This window comes from Drosophila hydei, unplaced genomic scaffold (genome assembly GCF_003285905.1).
Source record: "Drosophila hydei strain 15085-1641.00,03,60 unplaced genomic scaffold, DhydRS2 tig00008114-arrow-pilon, whole genome shotgun sequence".
Classification (NCBI taxonomy): domain Eukaryota; kingdom Metazoa; phylum Arthropoda; class Insecta; order Diptera; family Drosophilidae; genus Drosophila; species Drosophila hydei.
Window position 1 is genome coordinate 3,375,308 of NW_022045827.1, and position 13,131 is coordinate 3,388,438.

The following is a 13,131-nucleotide window of genomic DNA, read 5'->3' on the forward strand; positions in this document are numbered from 1 at the left end:
GCTAAAGTTGGAGAATTGGATCCTTCCGCTTCAGCACAACTTTTGAGCTTATCGAGGCGCACTCCACTTACATTCATATACATATGTGTGTGAGTGCTTGTGCATGTGTGAGTGTGTGTGTGTCGCCAATTCCCGTCGGGAGTTGCTGGTTTTGGTTCATGTAAGAAGTTCAGAGCAAAAACAAATAGTAGACAGACGAGCGAGGTCCACTACGAATACCACACCCACACACACACACACACAAAGCCTGATGCTGACTATTAACGCTCCAATGGTTGGCTGACAGCAAGAGTGCGAGGCTGTAGTTGCAGCAGTTGCTGCTGGCATGCTTAATTATTCAATAATTTCTAAAAGCATTGACAACATTCGAGCGTAGCAGAGCTACAACAACAGCACAGGTCGCACATGTCGCACATGTCGCCCATGTCGCTCAGATCCTTTCATCCTTTTACAGAGCGCGGGCGGTGGCCACATAATCAGTTGGTTACATACGAGCTGCATGCACATAAGCCACTCCGGCTCCACTCAACTCAACTTGTACGTAGCTTAACATATGGTTTTGGGGCGTCCAGTTTGGGTTTAGGTTTGGCTCTGCCACTGCATTTATCATTAGTCAATGGTTAGTTTGTGCTTTTGCTGCATTTGGCTTGGTGGCCCGGAGGACATTTGGGATTTGCATTTGGGCATGTTTGATGTAGAAACTTTAGATTAAAATATTTTCATATGCACAAATAAACACACACACGCTCACTCACAGATACACACGCATACATGTGCATAAGTACAGTTAACAATGTCTCGTTACCCGATCTAACATAGCACAATGCAGCTCTTGCTCCATCCAGTTAATCAGTAAATGGCGCTGACTTCAGAGATTCCCACACACATACACAATCACACACACACACACTGTCTATATACAAGCCATCACATTCAACTGGCCAATACATAAGCAGACGCAGCCGCAGCTGTCGCCCATGCCCGCACTCGCCGGCCCAACGCTGGAGGAGCGTGCGCCCGAGCGAGGATTGAGCGCATAATGATGTTTATGTGTTGCCAAAAACATAAAAGCATTAATTTAGTCATTATCTTCTTAAGATACGGCGCCGCGCAGCGCAGCCGACGACGACAGTAGAGCAGTGTAGCCTCGCAACCCCCCGCGCAAGCCCAATCTCGGCAGCGCGAACTCCAGCACATAATTTTCCACATTACGGCAAAATGTTTAAGTGTGAGTGCGAGCTGCTTAGCCTATATATAGCGCACTCGCTTGCTCGCACGCTGGCGCGAGCCGCGGGGGCTGTCAGTGATGACTTTATCTGTATAAATAACTGTCAGAAGGGAAAAGAAAGACAGCAAAAAACGTAGCAACAGCAGCAGTAGCATCAGCAACTGCGGCAGCAAGAGAGAGTAGCACTCCCACGTCGGAACAGCAGCAGCAGTAGCAAACGGAAGCTTTATGCTGAGAGACAGCTCAGCATTATCTTTTCAGCGCGCCATCTTTGCGGCTAGCTAACGGGTAACGGTAAATGCGGATGAAGTAGATGTCGCACTCACGCAACGCACAGCGGCAGCCAGAGGGCGTCCACCATATCAGCCACCACCACCAAAGCAGAGCAAGAGCAAAAGCAATAGCAACAACAACCACATTAACTTTATACTACGCGCTCTCAGCAGCTACATGCTCTCGCGCCCATTCTCTCTCTGTCCCTCTCTCTCTCTTTCTATACTTACAATATGGTAGCCAGAGCGAGCGCAAAGGCGTGGACTCAGCTAAGTCCAGCTGCACTCTGATTGGCCAAAGCACGAAAATGTCTGCCATGTGTGTGTGCCTGTGAATGCTAGAGAGAGGGAGTGCATGAGTTTATATGCTAGAGAGATTGACAACTTGTCGTGCGCGTCGTCGCTGCTGCTACTACTGCTGCTGCCGCCGCAGCCGTCACTGAACGTCGCATTCAAAACAGTTTCGTAGCTCGAGCGAACAAGAAGGGTTCAGTTTCAGTTGCACGCAAAATCTTCTCAGTCACAAGCCAAAACACGTCGCGTGTGTGTTTCAAGTGCTTGTGCGTGCGTGTGTTTGTGCGTGTGTGTGTGAACTACAATTACAGTGACTATTGCCAATAGCAAACGTAACAATTATTTCTTATACAAGTCGCAACACAAAATCCGCCAAAATTCTGTCGTCACTGTGGACCACGCCGTCGCAGCTAGCGGGAGGCGCCAGCAGCGACAGCAGCTCGGCCAAGGCCAAGTTCAAGATAACCGTTGTCAGCACGCCCAGTCCCTCACCGGGCTCACCGCCCCCAACGCCACCGCCCAGCACACTCGGTCACATGGTCGAAACGAATTCACCGCCGGCGGCGTACGTGCTCAAGCGCTGCGCCTCCGATCTGGGCGAGCATCATCAGCAGCAGCTGCAGCAACAGCAGCCGCCGCGTCAAATCCAACGCTCACGTTCGCCTGCCAATGCCAGCAATGCCGCCTATCATCTAACCACCGCCATGCTCCTAAACTCCCAGCAATGCGGCTATCTGGGCCAGCGGCTTCAATCTGTGCTGCAGCAGCAACAGCAGCAACAACAGCAGCAGCAACATCAACAACAGCCGCAATCGCAAACGCCCTCTTCCGATGATGGCTCCCAGTCGGGTGCCACAATTTTGGATGAGGAGCGTCCACGCGTGAGTGGACCCACAGCAGCATCCGCTGCTGCCGCATCACTCTTTACCATAGACAGCATTCTAGGATCACGCAATGCAGCAGCAGCTGCTGCGGCCAGCAACAGCAATAACAACAGCAACAACAACAATAGCAGCAGCAACAACAACTGTAACAGCAATAACAACAACAGCATCAATCACAATAACATTAGCATCAATGGCAGCCTGGGCCTGGGCCTGGTCAAGCGCAGCACCGAGTCGCCAGCCTCGCCCAACTCCAATTCGAGCTCTAGCGCCGCAGCCAGTCCGATCCGACCGCAACGGGTTCCTGCCATGCTGCAGCATCCTGGATTGCATCTCGGTCATCTGGCGGCGGCAGCCGCGAGTGGCTTCGCTGCCTCCCCATCGGACTTCCTAGGTGAGTAGAGTGAATGGCTGAGAGACGACCAAGCCAATCAGTGGGTGGGTGGCTGATTGACGTGCCCAGCTAGTGGCACGCCTTTGGCTTCTGCTGAGCTGGCAAACACCTTAAGGTTATCTGTTTTGGATCGTTGAACGGATTCCGAAATTTATTGAACCATTTTCCGTTTTTTTGCCTGAATGGCATTATTCATAATTAGGCATTGATCCGTGAAAGATGATTTCGCATTCCGTTCCATTTCTGCGGCGAGAGGATTTGCATTGTAAGTCCTTCCCCAGGGGGGTTGTATGTCGGAGGTTTATTATCAGTCCATTGGCTGGGGTCTTATGTTGATTCGAGCGTGGGATTCCCTCACGGAATTTTATGCAAACGCTGGCCCGGGCTTCCACATGCGCCACATTCAAATTCAAAAGTCCCCGTCGCCTAGGCATGAATGAATTAAAACGTCAAAGTTTTCTTCCTTTTTTCCGAGGGGCCTTTATTGCAATCGGAAGCGCGCCACGTGGCAACCGTTGCCTGTTCAGCTTTGTTATGCGCATTTTAAAGAATTTTTCGCTCCACCTTCGATTTTATTTGTTTTTCCTATGAATTTCATCAGCGTTTCTTTTGCCTTTGCAGTGGCCTATCCCAACTTTTATCCCAATTATATGCATGCCGCGGCCGTTGCCCACGTCGCCGCCGCCCAGATGCAGGCGCACGTCAGTGGACATGGGGCTGCGGCCGCTGGACTCTCCGCTCACGGCCATCATCCGCATCATCCGCACGCCCATCCGCACTCGCATTTGGCTCACCATGCACAGCATCATTTGGGCCTAGGCCATTTGGGGCATGGGCCGCCGCCGAAACGCAAGCGTCGTCATCGCACCATCTTCACCGAGGAGCAGCTGGAGCAGCTGGAGGCCACGTTTGACAAAACGCACTATCCAGATGTTGTGCTACGCGAGCAGCTTGCCCTAAAGGTCGATCTCAAGGAAGAGCGCGTGGAGGTAAGTCGATGTCTAAGTGAATTTAGAATTGATTAAAGGGGTTCAAGCGGAGCAGCTTTATCGTTACTCATTTGAAATAAAAGCAAAGCGGGTGGATGAAGGAGAAACTAGATAGGGTAAATTCTTAGCTACAGAAGTTACAGGGGCTAAGACAAGCTTTAATAGACGAAGGACAGGCAGTGAGGGTATAGAAGCAAGGAAAGAAAGAAGCATATATTCGATAAGTAAATTCAAGTCTTTCACATATAAGTCTTAAAATGATTAAGTCAGCCAGAGTTATTCAATCAACCAAGGTATCAAAGTAGAGCTCTAATAGTAATAGAACGAGTTTCCTCCAAGAGCTTCCTATCTCCTTAACCACTTACTAGCAAGGCAAGGCTTAAGGCCAACCATTAGCTAGTCAGCTTCAAGCTGCCATTTCAATTACGAAGTGGTTAAAGCGTGAATCCGATCGTCGTAGTCCTTAATTTCACGCTCGTTTTAATGCTACGCGCGAAACCAATTGAGTGCTACCACCCGCCCGCCCGCCGCCCAGCTGGCCCTTTGTTCAGCAGCCACATCCATCTGCATTGCAATCTGGCTCTATGTGAACTTCTTGCTGTTTATTTAGTTGTCAGCGTTTAGCATTTGTCTGGCTTCGCTGCCTGCGCCGGCAGACAAACAGCAAAACAATGTCCTGATTCACTTAATTTGAGTAATGGGCCACGGGCTGGCCCTCAGCACTGAGGTTAGGCCGTATCATTGCCAATGTAAACACGCAGCGAGCTCTCGTCGCTCTATGTCTATCTCCAAGGCCTGCAAAGCCTACCCCGGGCGGCGCTTACAACCCTCCGTGGAGCACAGCGCCGTGACCGGAGTTCACATTAGGCAAATCAGCAACAAATCTCAGCGAGTGGTGCGCCTGCCGGTGGTGGTGGTGGTTCAAGCCATTCAAAGTCCATTAGTGTTCTGGACGAACAAACAGCAAATTCTGTGACGACAAAAGTTGACAATTTAATTTGTAAGCAATTTATTGATGGCGCTGATAGCGACGCCTCGTGTTGTTGTTGTTGTTGTTGAGTGATTAGCGGGTTGATGATTGAAGGTGGGCTTTCGCGCTTGCTGGCTAAAGCGTCCTTGATAAGGATTATCGTCGCTTTGACAATATGCTGCCGGTCAATGTTTAAACTTGCCCAACCACCCGCACCACCCACCGCACAGCGGAAGCACGCCAAGTGCGACATTTGTTGACATTTGCGTGTGCCCAACTCACTTGAAAGGTGTGTGCGAGTGTGTGCCAAGGGGTTGTGTTTATGCTTGTAGTTCGTGTTTGTCGTTCGGCTTAAGATAACCAACAGCTATTTAGCATTAAATTGCGTAACAAGCTGCAGTTGCTGCTGCTGCTGCTGCTGTGACATTAGCCCGCGGGCGCAGTTGACGCCTTCGCCTAGGCGACAAATTCAAAAGCCGTCGCATTCTAAGCGGATTAGGATATGTGCCGGGGTTTGTAACTGATTCTGGGAACTGAGCTTGAAGTTTGATTTGATTTTTTAGTTTTAGATATTTCACAAACAGCTTAATTGAAATTGGGCAAGCAGCTCTAAGCCAAAAAGTTGCTGGTCATAGAGGGGGCAGGCTGAGCGACTAGCTGGCTTAATTAACATACAAGGCTTGAAACTTGTCTCTGACAGAGACAACAACAGCAACAACAACAATAACAATTATGCCAAAGAAGCCAAATCCAAAATCTTGTGCACCGTCATCGCTCGTCATTGACTTAAGCAGCATAATCAACTTGAGCGGCGTCTACCAGTTGTGGCCCCATGGGCAGCCACTCGGCTACTGTTTAGCATATTTGCATGCCAAGTGCCTCGAGAGCCAACCACTTAACGACCCCTACGCCCATGTCCGCGTCCGCTTCGGATTCCGCATCCAGCAAATGCCTCTCGCTCTGCTGGCTCTCTGCGGCTCTATGGCAATGCCATAAGTGGCAATAATTATTAAAAATCTTGCCTAAGACAACAGCATCAACAGCAACAGCAATCACCGAACAAGTTAGCGTGCTAGCAGGCAAGAGTATACGCACTATAGATACCCTGTAAAAGTGCTGAATCTATTGTGCTCTGAAATTGAAAAGTAAATATCAGTTTTATTATTATATAATATAAAATATATATATATATATTAAATGTATCAGAAAATATGAAGTGACTAGGATTTTTATAAAATATGCTTAACAAAGAAAAGCTGTATAACAGAGGAATTTAATATACAACAATATAGAGCTAATCAATTCAAATACAATGAGGATATAAAAATATATCTGAACAACATTTAATATATTTAGTTTATAGTATAACACATATATATAGAGGCTGCCTATTTAGATAAATTATAGTTAATATTAAAATAAAAATATAGGAGGTTTTGGAAAGGCATTAAAGATTCGTATTTTTTGTGTAATATTATTAAAAATGCTAATAAAAATACACGTTTGAAAAATATTTGATAATAAATAGAATTAACTCTAGCTGAATCTGCACTGAATTATCAGCTATCATCACAGTCAAGTCTAAGCTCAGCTTATAGTCCTACGACAGTCCTTCACTATTAGCGCTTATATCTGGCAGCAATTACAGGGTATATCTATGATAAACACTAAAAACTGACAAATAGTATGCGCAATTGGGTTCCCATCGCCATTTAAATGATCTGCTTATTTTGACTTCATCATTTACAATTATTATTTTTATTTAGACAGTCGAGTGGCCAAGCATGCTGTCGCCGCTTCTCGCTTGCTCTCTGCTTCTTGCTGCTGGGTAAAACAGTAGCTAGGCGCGAGAGAGTTGACCACACAGCCGCTCAGTCGCTCAGCTCGAGGCCTCAATCTCAGTCTTGGGTCGCCTTTTTGTTCTCGTTGGTGCGTGCAAGTCAAATACGCCTAATCCCGCAGCTCAAGTGATTGAGGTGATTTCATTTTCGGATTCCCGATTCCCAATTCCCAAACAGCAGCAGCAGCATTATTATCATATTGCTGATCTTCATTATGGCCATAAGAGGCAGAGTCGTAGTCGTAGTCGTAGCCAAGTCAATAAACTCTTCAAGCGCAGCGCAAATATTTATCTTTGTCGTCGCCAAGAAATTAGTAAGCATCTCACTATATCCCTCTTTCTCTCACTCTCATACCCTCCCTCTCCCTCTCTCTCTCTATTTATCTCTTTAAATATTTTTGTTGGCTTTTAGAGTTTTTGAACAGAGGAAGAAAAAAGGGTCGGCATAGAATGTGCTCACTCATTGGGCCATTGTGTGATCGCTGTGGCTCGGATTTGCGCCCCAGTCACAGAGGAGGTAGGAGGCAGTCCTTGCCCCTTTTTGCTGCCGCTTTGATGTGTGGGTTGCACAATCAAGTGGCTCGGGATCTGGGCCACCTGCGGTGCAGCAATTAGGCAATCGCTCTTACTATTATTGTTATTCTAATCATCATTATTATTATTGCAACTCTCAGTAGCAATAATAAACACATTAACCAAACGCCCACCCACAAAACACTTGAAGTACACTTAGAGAAATAAATCAGCCATATTTGATGGCAGCTCAAGTGGAGCTGAGATTAAAGCCGTGAAACTGTTTTAGAAATAGTCAACTTAAAGTAATCTATATAATTCATACAAGTTATATCTTAATACTAGCTATTTCGCTCAGTGCACTTGTGTTCCCCTGTCTCTTGTCCTTGTTTGTTTAGTGTTTGAATCAAATGAAATTAAAATGGCAATGAGCTGGAATCAGCAGATTTTCGTTAATTTCCAAAAATAAAAAAAAACTCAGACAACAATAATAAAGTGGCCTGCGGGCAAACATCAAGCCACTGAGCGCAGCATCCACCATCCACCCACCACGCAGCGCTGCCACATTGTTGCACTGGCCGCAAAAACTCGCACGGACCACTTCAGGCCCCCCGTCGATGCTGCTGTAGTTGTTGTTATTTTATTTTTCATAATTTTCCATTATTCAAACACTTGAGAGCAATTTCGCTTTCGCAATTTTACGCCTTACACTCTATGTGTGTGTGTGTGTGTCGATAGCGTTTAAGGGTCGCTCTTGCTGCCTCTCAATTCTCGCGGGACTTTTGCGGCGCAAAGTGCGTTTGTGGCCCCAGGCACACACCAAGGTGGATATAGAGAGAGAGAAAGGAAGGGAGGTGAGATTGGGCTGATGAGTGGTTGGCAGGGGAGAGATTTTTGTACATTCGCTTCCTGTTTGCTTTACAGTTTTGGCTGTCGAAGCGTGTAACCATAGACAAATATTGTGTGAAGCGAAAATTGGCCTCGAAGCTGCATAAATTTACACAAAAAGCGCTAAGCTTGAGCTTAGCAGGGTGCAGAAAGTAGCGGGTGGGCGTTGGCAAGGATGAGTTGGACAGGTGCACGTCGCTAAGCTTTTAAAAGGTCAGCCCCTCTCACACACCTAGCGGGCTTGCGGCCAGCGATTAATCACTGTTAAAATGTTTTCTTTATCGTGTTTTTTTCGTTAAAATTTACATTATTTTAAAGCATTTTCATACTTACCGAAGCATAAGCAGTGATCTGACATAATTGCAGCGCACCTTATCACTCAAACATTAAGAAATGCTTTACTCACCCATGCAATAAAGAAGACAGACATCTCTGTCGCACGTGCTGGAAATCATCAAATTACCACAAATGTTGCGACCATTTTATCCTTGCTCTTTGCTTAACGGTCGAAATATAAATTAAAGAGTGTGAGAGAGACAAAGCCAAAATTTTGCCTACCATTTCATGAGCTAAATATAAGCACACACACACATTTACACATGTATGCAATTTTAACTGTGATCACTTCTATAAATAGAGATGCATGCACAAGCAGTTGCGCCTCGATTATGTTTCCGTTATTTTACTTATTCTTTCACACTTTTGCTTCGTACTTGTCAAATTGAACTGCATTAATACTTTCTTAAATATTGATAGCCCATATAATTTATATTTGTTATATAATTATTTAGTGTTGCTCAGCATTTCAATAAATTTCAAGTGAAATGTATTTAAAAACTGCAATTAAGGAATTCTGATAAAAGTCTTACGCCTTTAATTAGTGCACACCGCTTGCACGTAACCAGTTAAAGGCTCTTTTTTACCTGGTTCGACAACAGCCTTGTTGCGTTATAAAACCAAAGCATACCCAACTGTAGCCGTAACGAGCAATTTTCACGGCTGCGCGATTTTTAATCCAACAACACGGAAACAGTAGCAACAAAAACAACGAACGCTTGCCAGTGTTGGTGACGAACTTTCCAACCGACTTGCGTTGCCAATTTTCACTAATTAGAGCAACGAGCTCGTTCTGTACTGTGCAATGGCAGCCGCCATTTTGGCTCGCCCCAGGCCCCACCTACATACAGAATAAGAGTGAGCGTGAGAGAAAGAGGGAGAGCGAGAGAGCGACACACACGTGTGCCAATCAAGTGCAGGGACAATTTTTCGACTTGACTTTTAGCAGAGTTTTGTTTGGCTTTTGGCTACATATTGCGAGGATGCAAAAACATGAAAATTAGGCGCACAGCTGCGGCGATTAACGAAGCGCAAAGTTATCATAGCATAGCGACAATGTCGGTGTATAGTGCTCACATATGAACACACATATATCTGTGGCTGTGTGCGTGTTTATACAGTTATGTGGCAACATTTTACGCTGTGCTGCATTTTGGTAATCCTGCATGGGCAGCACTGGTCAGCACATTTTACGTTGCCAAAAATCAAACAATAACAGAAAATGCCACGTTTTGTCTGCCACGCCTCATGTATCCGGCGCCTTCACAAGCTGTGTCTGGCCAAGCGACGTTGGCGGCGTCGGTGGCGGCCATAAAGCGCTTTTGTAGTTAATTAAAAATCAACTGCCGTCGGTCTGTTTGTTCAATGGATTTCATGCACGCTGCCACTGCGTCACGCTGCCTCCTTGCCCCGGCCAACGTCCGAATGTTCACTTGACTCGCACGGATTTCGACGTATCAGCGATTTATGCGCTTTTGCCTGAAAAATCTGTGGCAATATTTGCCAGACGCTGCCGCTGCCTGCTGCCTGCTGCCTGCTTCCTGGCCATGCATGCCAAGTTGTCGCTTCCAGCGGCGGCCATTTTGTTGTGTTTGCAAGCCATTTTTTCTGAAGCAGCCGCCGCTGCCGCCGCTCGATTTGCATGCGAACCATTTTCATTGATACACATAGGCCAGCACCACACACCACACCGCACCGCACCGCCACCCAATTTTTTTGCACTTGTGTTTATTTAATTTCTCAAAATTTTCACTGCGATTTTTGGCAACTTTTTGTTGGCTGCAAAAAACGCGCCCGCGGTTATTGCAAATGTTGTGCGTTAGTCAGATTTTAAACGGGGTGGCAATCGCCTAAGGTTAGGGACAATGGTCACGCGACCACACACACACACACACACACTCACGCTCACCCACTACTCTAAATATATGTATATGTATATGTGCATAGCCCAAACGTTGTTGGCCGTTGAAATTACGGGATTAGGTTTTTTGCCCGGGCAACCGCTGCCCGCCGGATTAGAGTTCAATGCGTATCGCCGACCGGCTGGCTCCCAGTTAATTAAAATATGCAATTTTAATCAGCCACAAGCGCGAGTCATATAAAAAATGCGATTTTTTTTTATATTTTTCCAACTGATTTTTAGATCATTCGCATTAAATGTGCTGCATAGGCAATTCGATGGCTCGCATGTTGACATAGTTAAGCGGCTAGCTAAATTCATGGCATATAGAGCCAGACACCCTGTAGTCCACGGGGCATATGCAGCTGAAATGTTAAAGAGAGATAGAGATAGCAAATGCTTGCCTTTAGAGGCAAGGCGAATGAATTGAGCTTTTTATAAACATATATTAAAATCTTTATATACACAGTAAAGTCTGCTTCCAGCTAACAAGCTAAATATACCTTTGATTATCTGCTAGCAGAAAAGTAAGCAATAATCGTTTATATATTCAAGTATTTATGCAGAAAGTGATTTAAGTAATGTACAGGGTATTTGCTAGCTGTTCAAACTAAATTTTTTTAAATTATTTTGTTTTTTTGATGTTTTGAAAAATGCATTAAAATCGCTTCAGATTATTTCTATGTGAGTGTGTGAGTTGTTTTAATAACTTAAGCTCATAAAATTATAAAATTATGAAAATAAATAGAGCAAAACAAACACACACACACACACACAGCTGTTGCTGTAGGCCATTTGTAAAATTGAATTCAAAAATTCATTAGATTGCGTTATTAAATTTTGTCACAAATGCATTCTGACAGCTGCAGCGAGGCGTGACCATGCCCACAGCCAGACACACACTCACACACTTCAAAGGTAAATTGGCAGCGTTGTCGAGCTGAGCTCAGTTCAAAGGTTGCCAGGGCGCCGCCATTTTACTGCCATCCTAAGCAAATAAGCCAACCGCCCACCCCCACCTCCTCCAGCTCTCACTCTCCACTCTCTCACAGGTAACAGCTGCACAAATTTACACAAAATTTGTGTAAACTTAAATGAGCTCAAGCAGATCTGTGTTCTATTTTCATGTTGGGGCACACGGCTACGCTCTGCTCTGCTCTATTTATGAGTTTAGCGCATTTTCCAACACTGCACTGCACTGGGCTGTCATTGGTGCAGCCCAGAGCAGCTGCCGTTCACTGTTATTTCAACAGAATTTAGTCGATTTGCTGCATAAATATTGTACCGTTTCAGGCAGTAGGGGCGTGGCAGTCGCAAAACTTTTCACGCGCAATGAAAACAAAAGCAAAAATTTGAACTTAAAAAACAAAAATATAACGAAAAAAGCTCTAATTTTTCTCATTAAACTTTTTTGGATGTTGTCTCAAAACAACAATTGCAATTGCAAACAACAACAAGAACAGGAACAACAATTCGAGTATTTATTTAACAAACAATAATAAAAAGCATTTTGGGGGTTGCAAAATAACAACTGCAATTGGCATTTGGCAATGGGATTGGGCGAGAGCCAGAGCTGAGTTTATTTGGCTCCACCCCGTTGCCAATGAGACAACAACAGCAGCAACAACAACAACAAAAACAGTAGCCAAAATGACAAGAGATACGCGTAGCAGATGCTCAGCGCGAGAGTGAGAGAAAGCGAGAGAGGTTGAGTGGCTCTGCCCCACCCACACACTCAGCGCCCTTTTAACCGTAGCAAATTAACCCCTAAGTCAGTTGACTGTAGCTTTTGTTTTAATTAACTAAGTAGAAAAGGGTTGGCCGGGCCGTCCTCGGCGAGTGGGTGTGGTCTGCGCCTAATTAAAAAGTGCCCAAATATACGATTCAGCAAGCGGAAAACGAGCCACATTTTTTATATATATAAGAGCAAACACACATACATATATATATATATATATAAATATATATATATATTTATATCTCCCCCCACACATTAATTACAGTTACAATAAGCTAACTAATTAGGCGGAATACGAGCGGCAGGAAACAGGCGTTGGGGGCGTTGTCAGGCAACTGACTGGGCGCAGATAAACCAGAAAATCAAAGGAGCAGCCATAGAAAATGTGGAGAAGAAGCAGATGAAGAAAAAAGAAAAACATTAAAATATTTACAGTCGAGCGGGTCGGGCATAATGGAAAATATAATTTGAAAAACGGATGAAAGTGTTTTTGAAGCCATATCAAAGGTTACCTAGACTAAGCCAAGATTTTGCCTCCTCTCACCCACTCACTCTACTTCTATCTCTCTCTCTCTCTCTCTCTTTAGGTCTGGTTCAAGAATCGTCGTGCCAAGTGGCGTAAACAGAAGCGCGAGGAGCAGGAGCGTTTGCGTAAGCTACAGGAGGAGCAATGCGGCAGCACCACCAGCAACAGCAGCAACAACAACAACAACACCAACACAAACAGCAACAACAATAGTTCTGGCAACACGAGCTCACCGACAGCTGGCAACGCCGGCATCAAATGCGACTACGCATCGCCGTTGGTGCACATCAAAAGCGATCCGAACCATTATAGCGATGCGGACGAATCCTCCGATCTGGAGGTGGCCTAAGCTAAGCTAA

At 45.4% G+C, this 13,131-nt stretch overlaps 1 protein-coding gene across 2 annotated transcripts; it reads left to right on the forward strand.

The window, feature by feature from the left end:
• The first annotated feature begins 2,315 nt into the window (after positions 1-2,315).
• Positions 2,316-13,131, forward strand: LOC111599184 (homeobox protein goosecoid). Of its 2 annotated transcripts, XM_023314769.2 has the most exons (3): positions 2,316-3,072; positions 3,694-4,061; positions 12,834-13,131. In XM_023314769.2, the coding sequence occupies exons 1-3, from the start codon at positions 2,331-2,333 to the stop codon at positions 13,119-13,121; spliced, it is 1,398 nt and encodes a 465-aa protein (XP_023170537.2). In that variant the 5' UTR covers positions 2,316-2,330; the 3' UTR covers positions 13,122-13,131. The 2 variants fall into 2 exon arrangements, 1 of the variants encoding a protein (XP_023170537.2); XR_003944285.1 differs by lacking the exons at positions 2,316-3,072; positions 3,694-4,061 and adding an exon at positions 12,685-12,753 and having other exon boundaries at positions 12,834-12,889.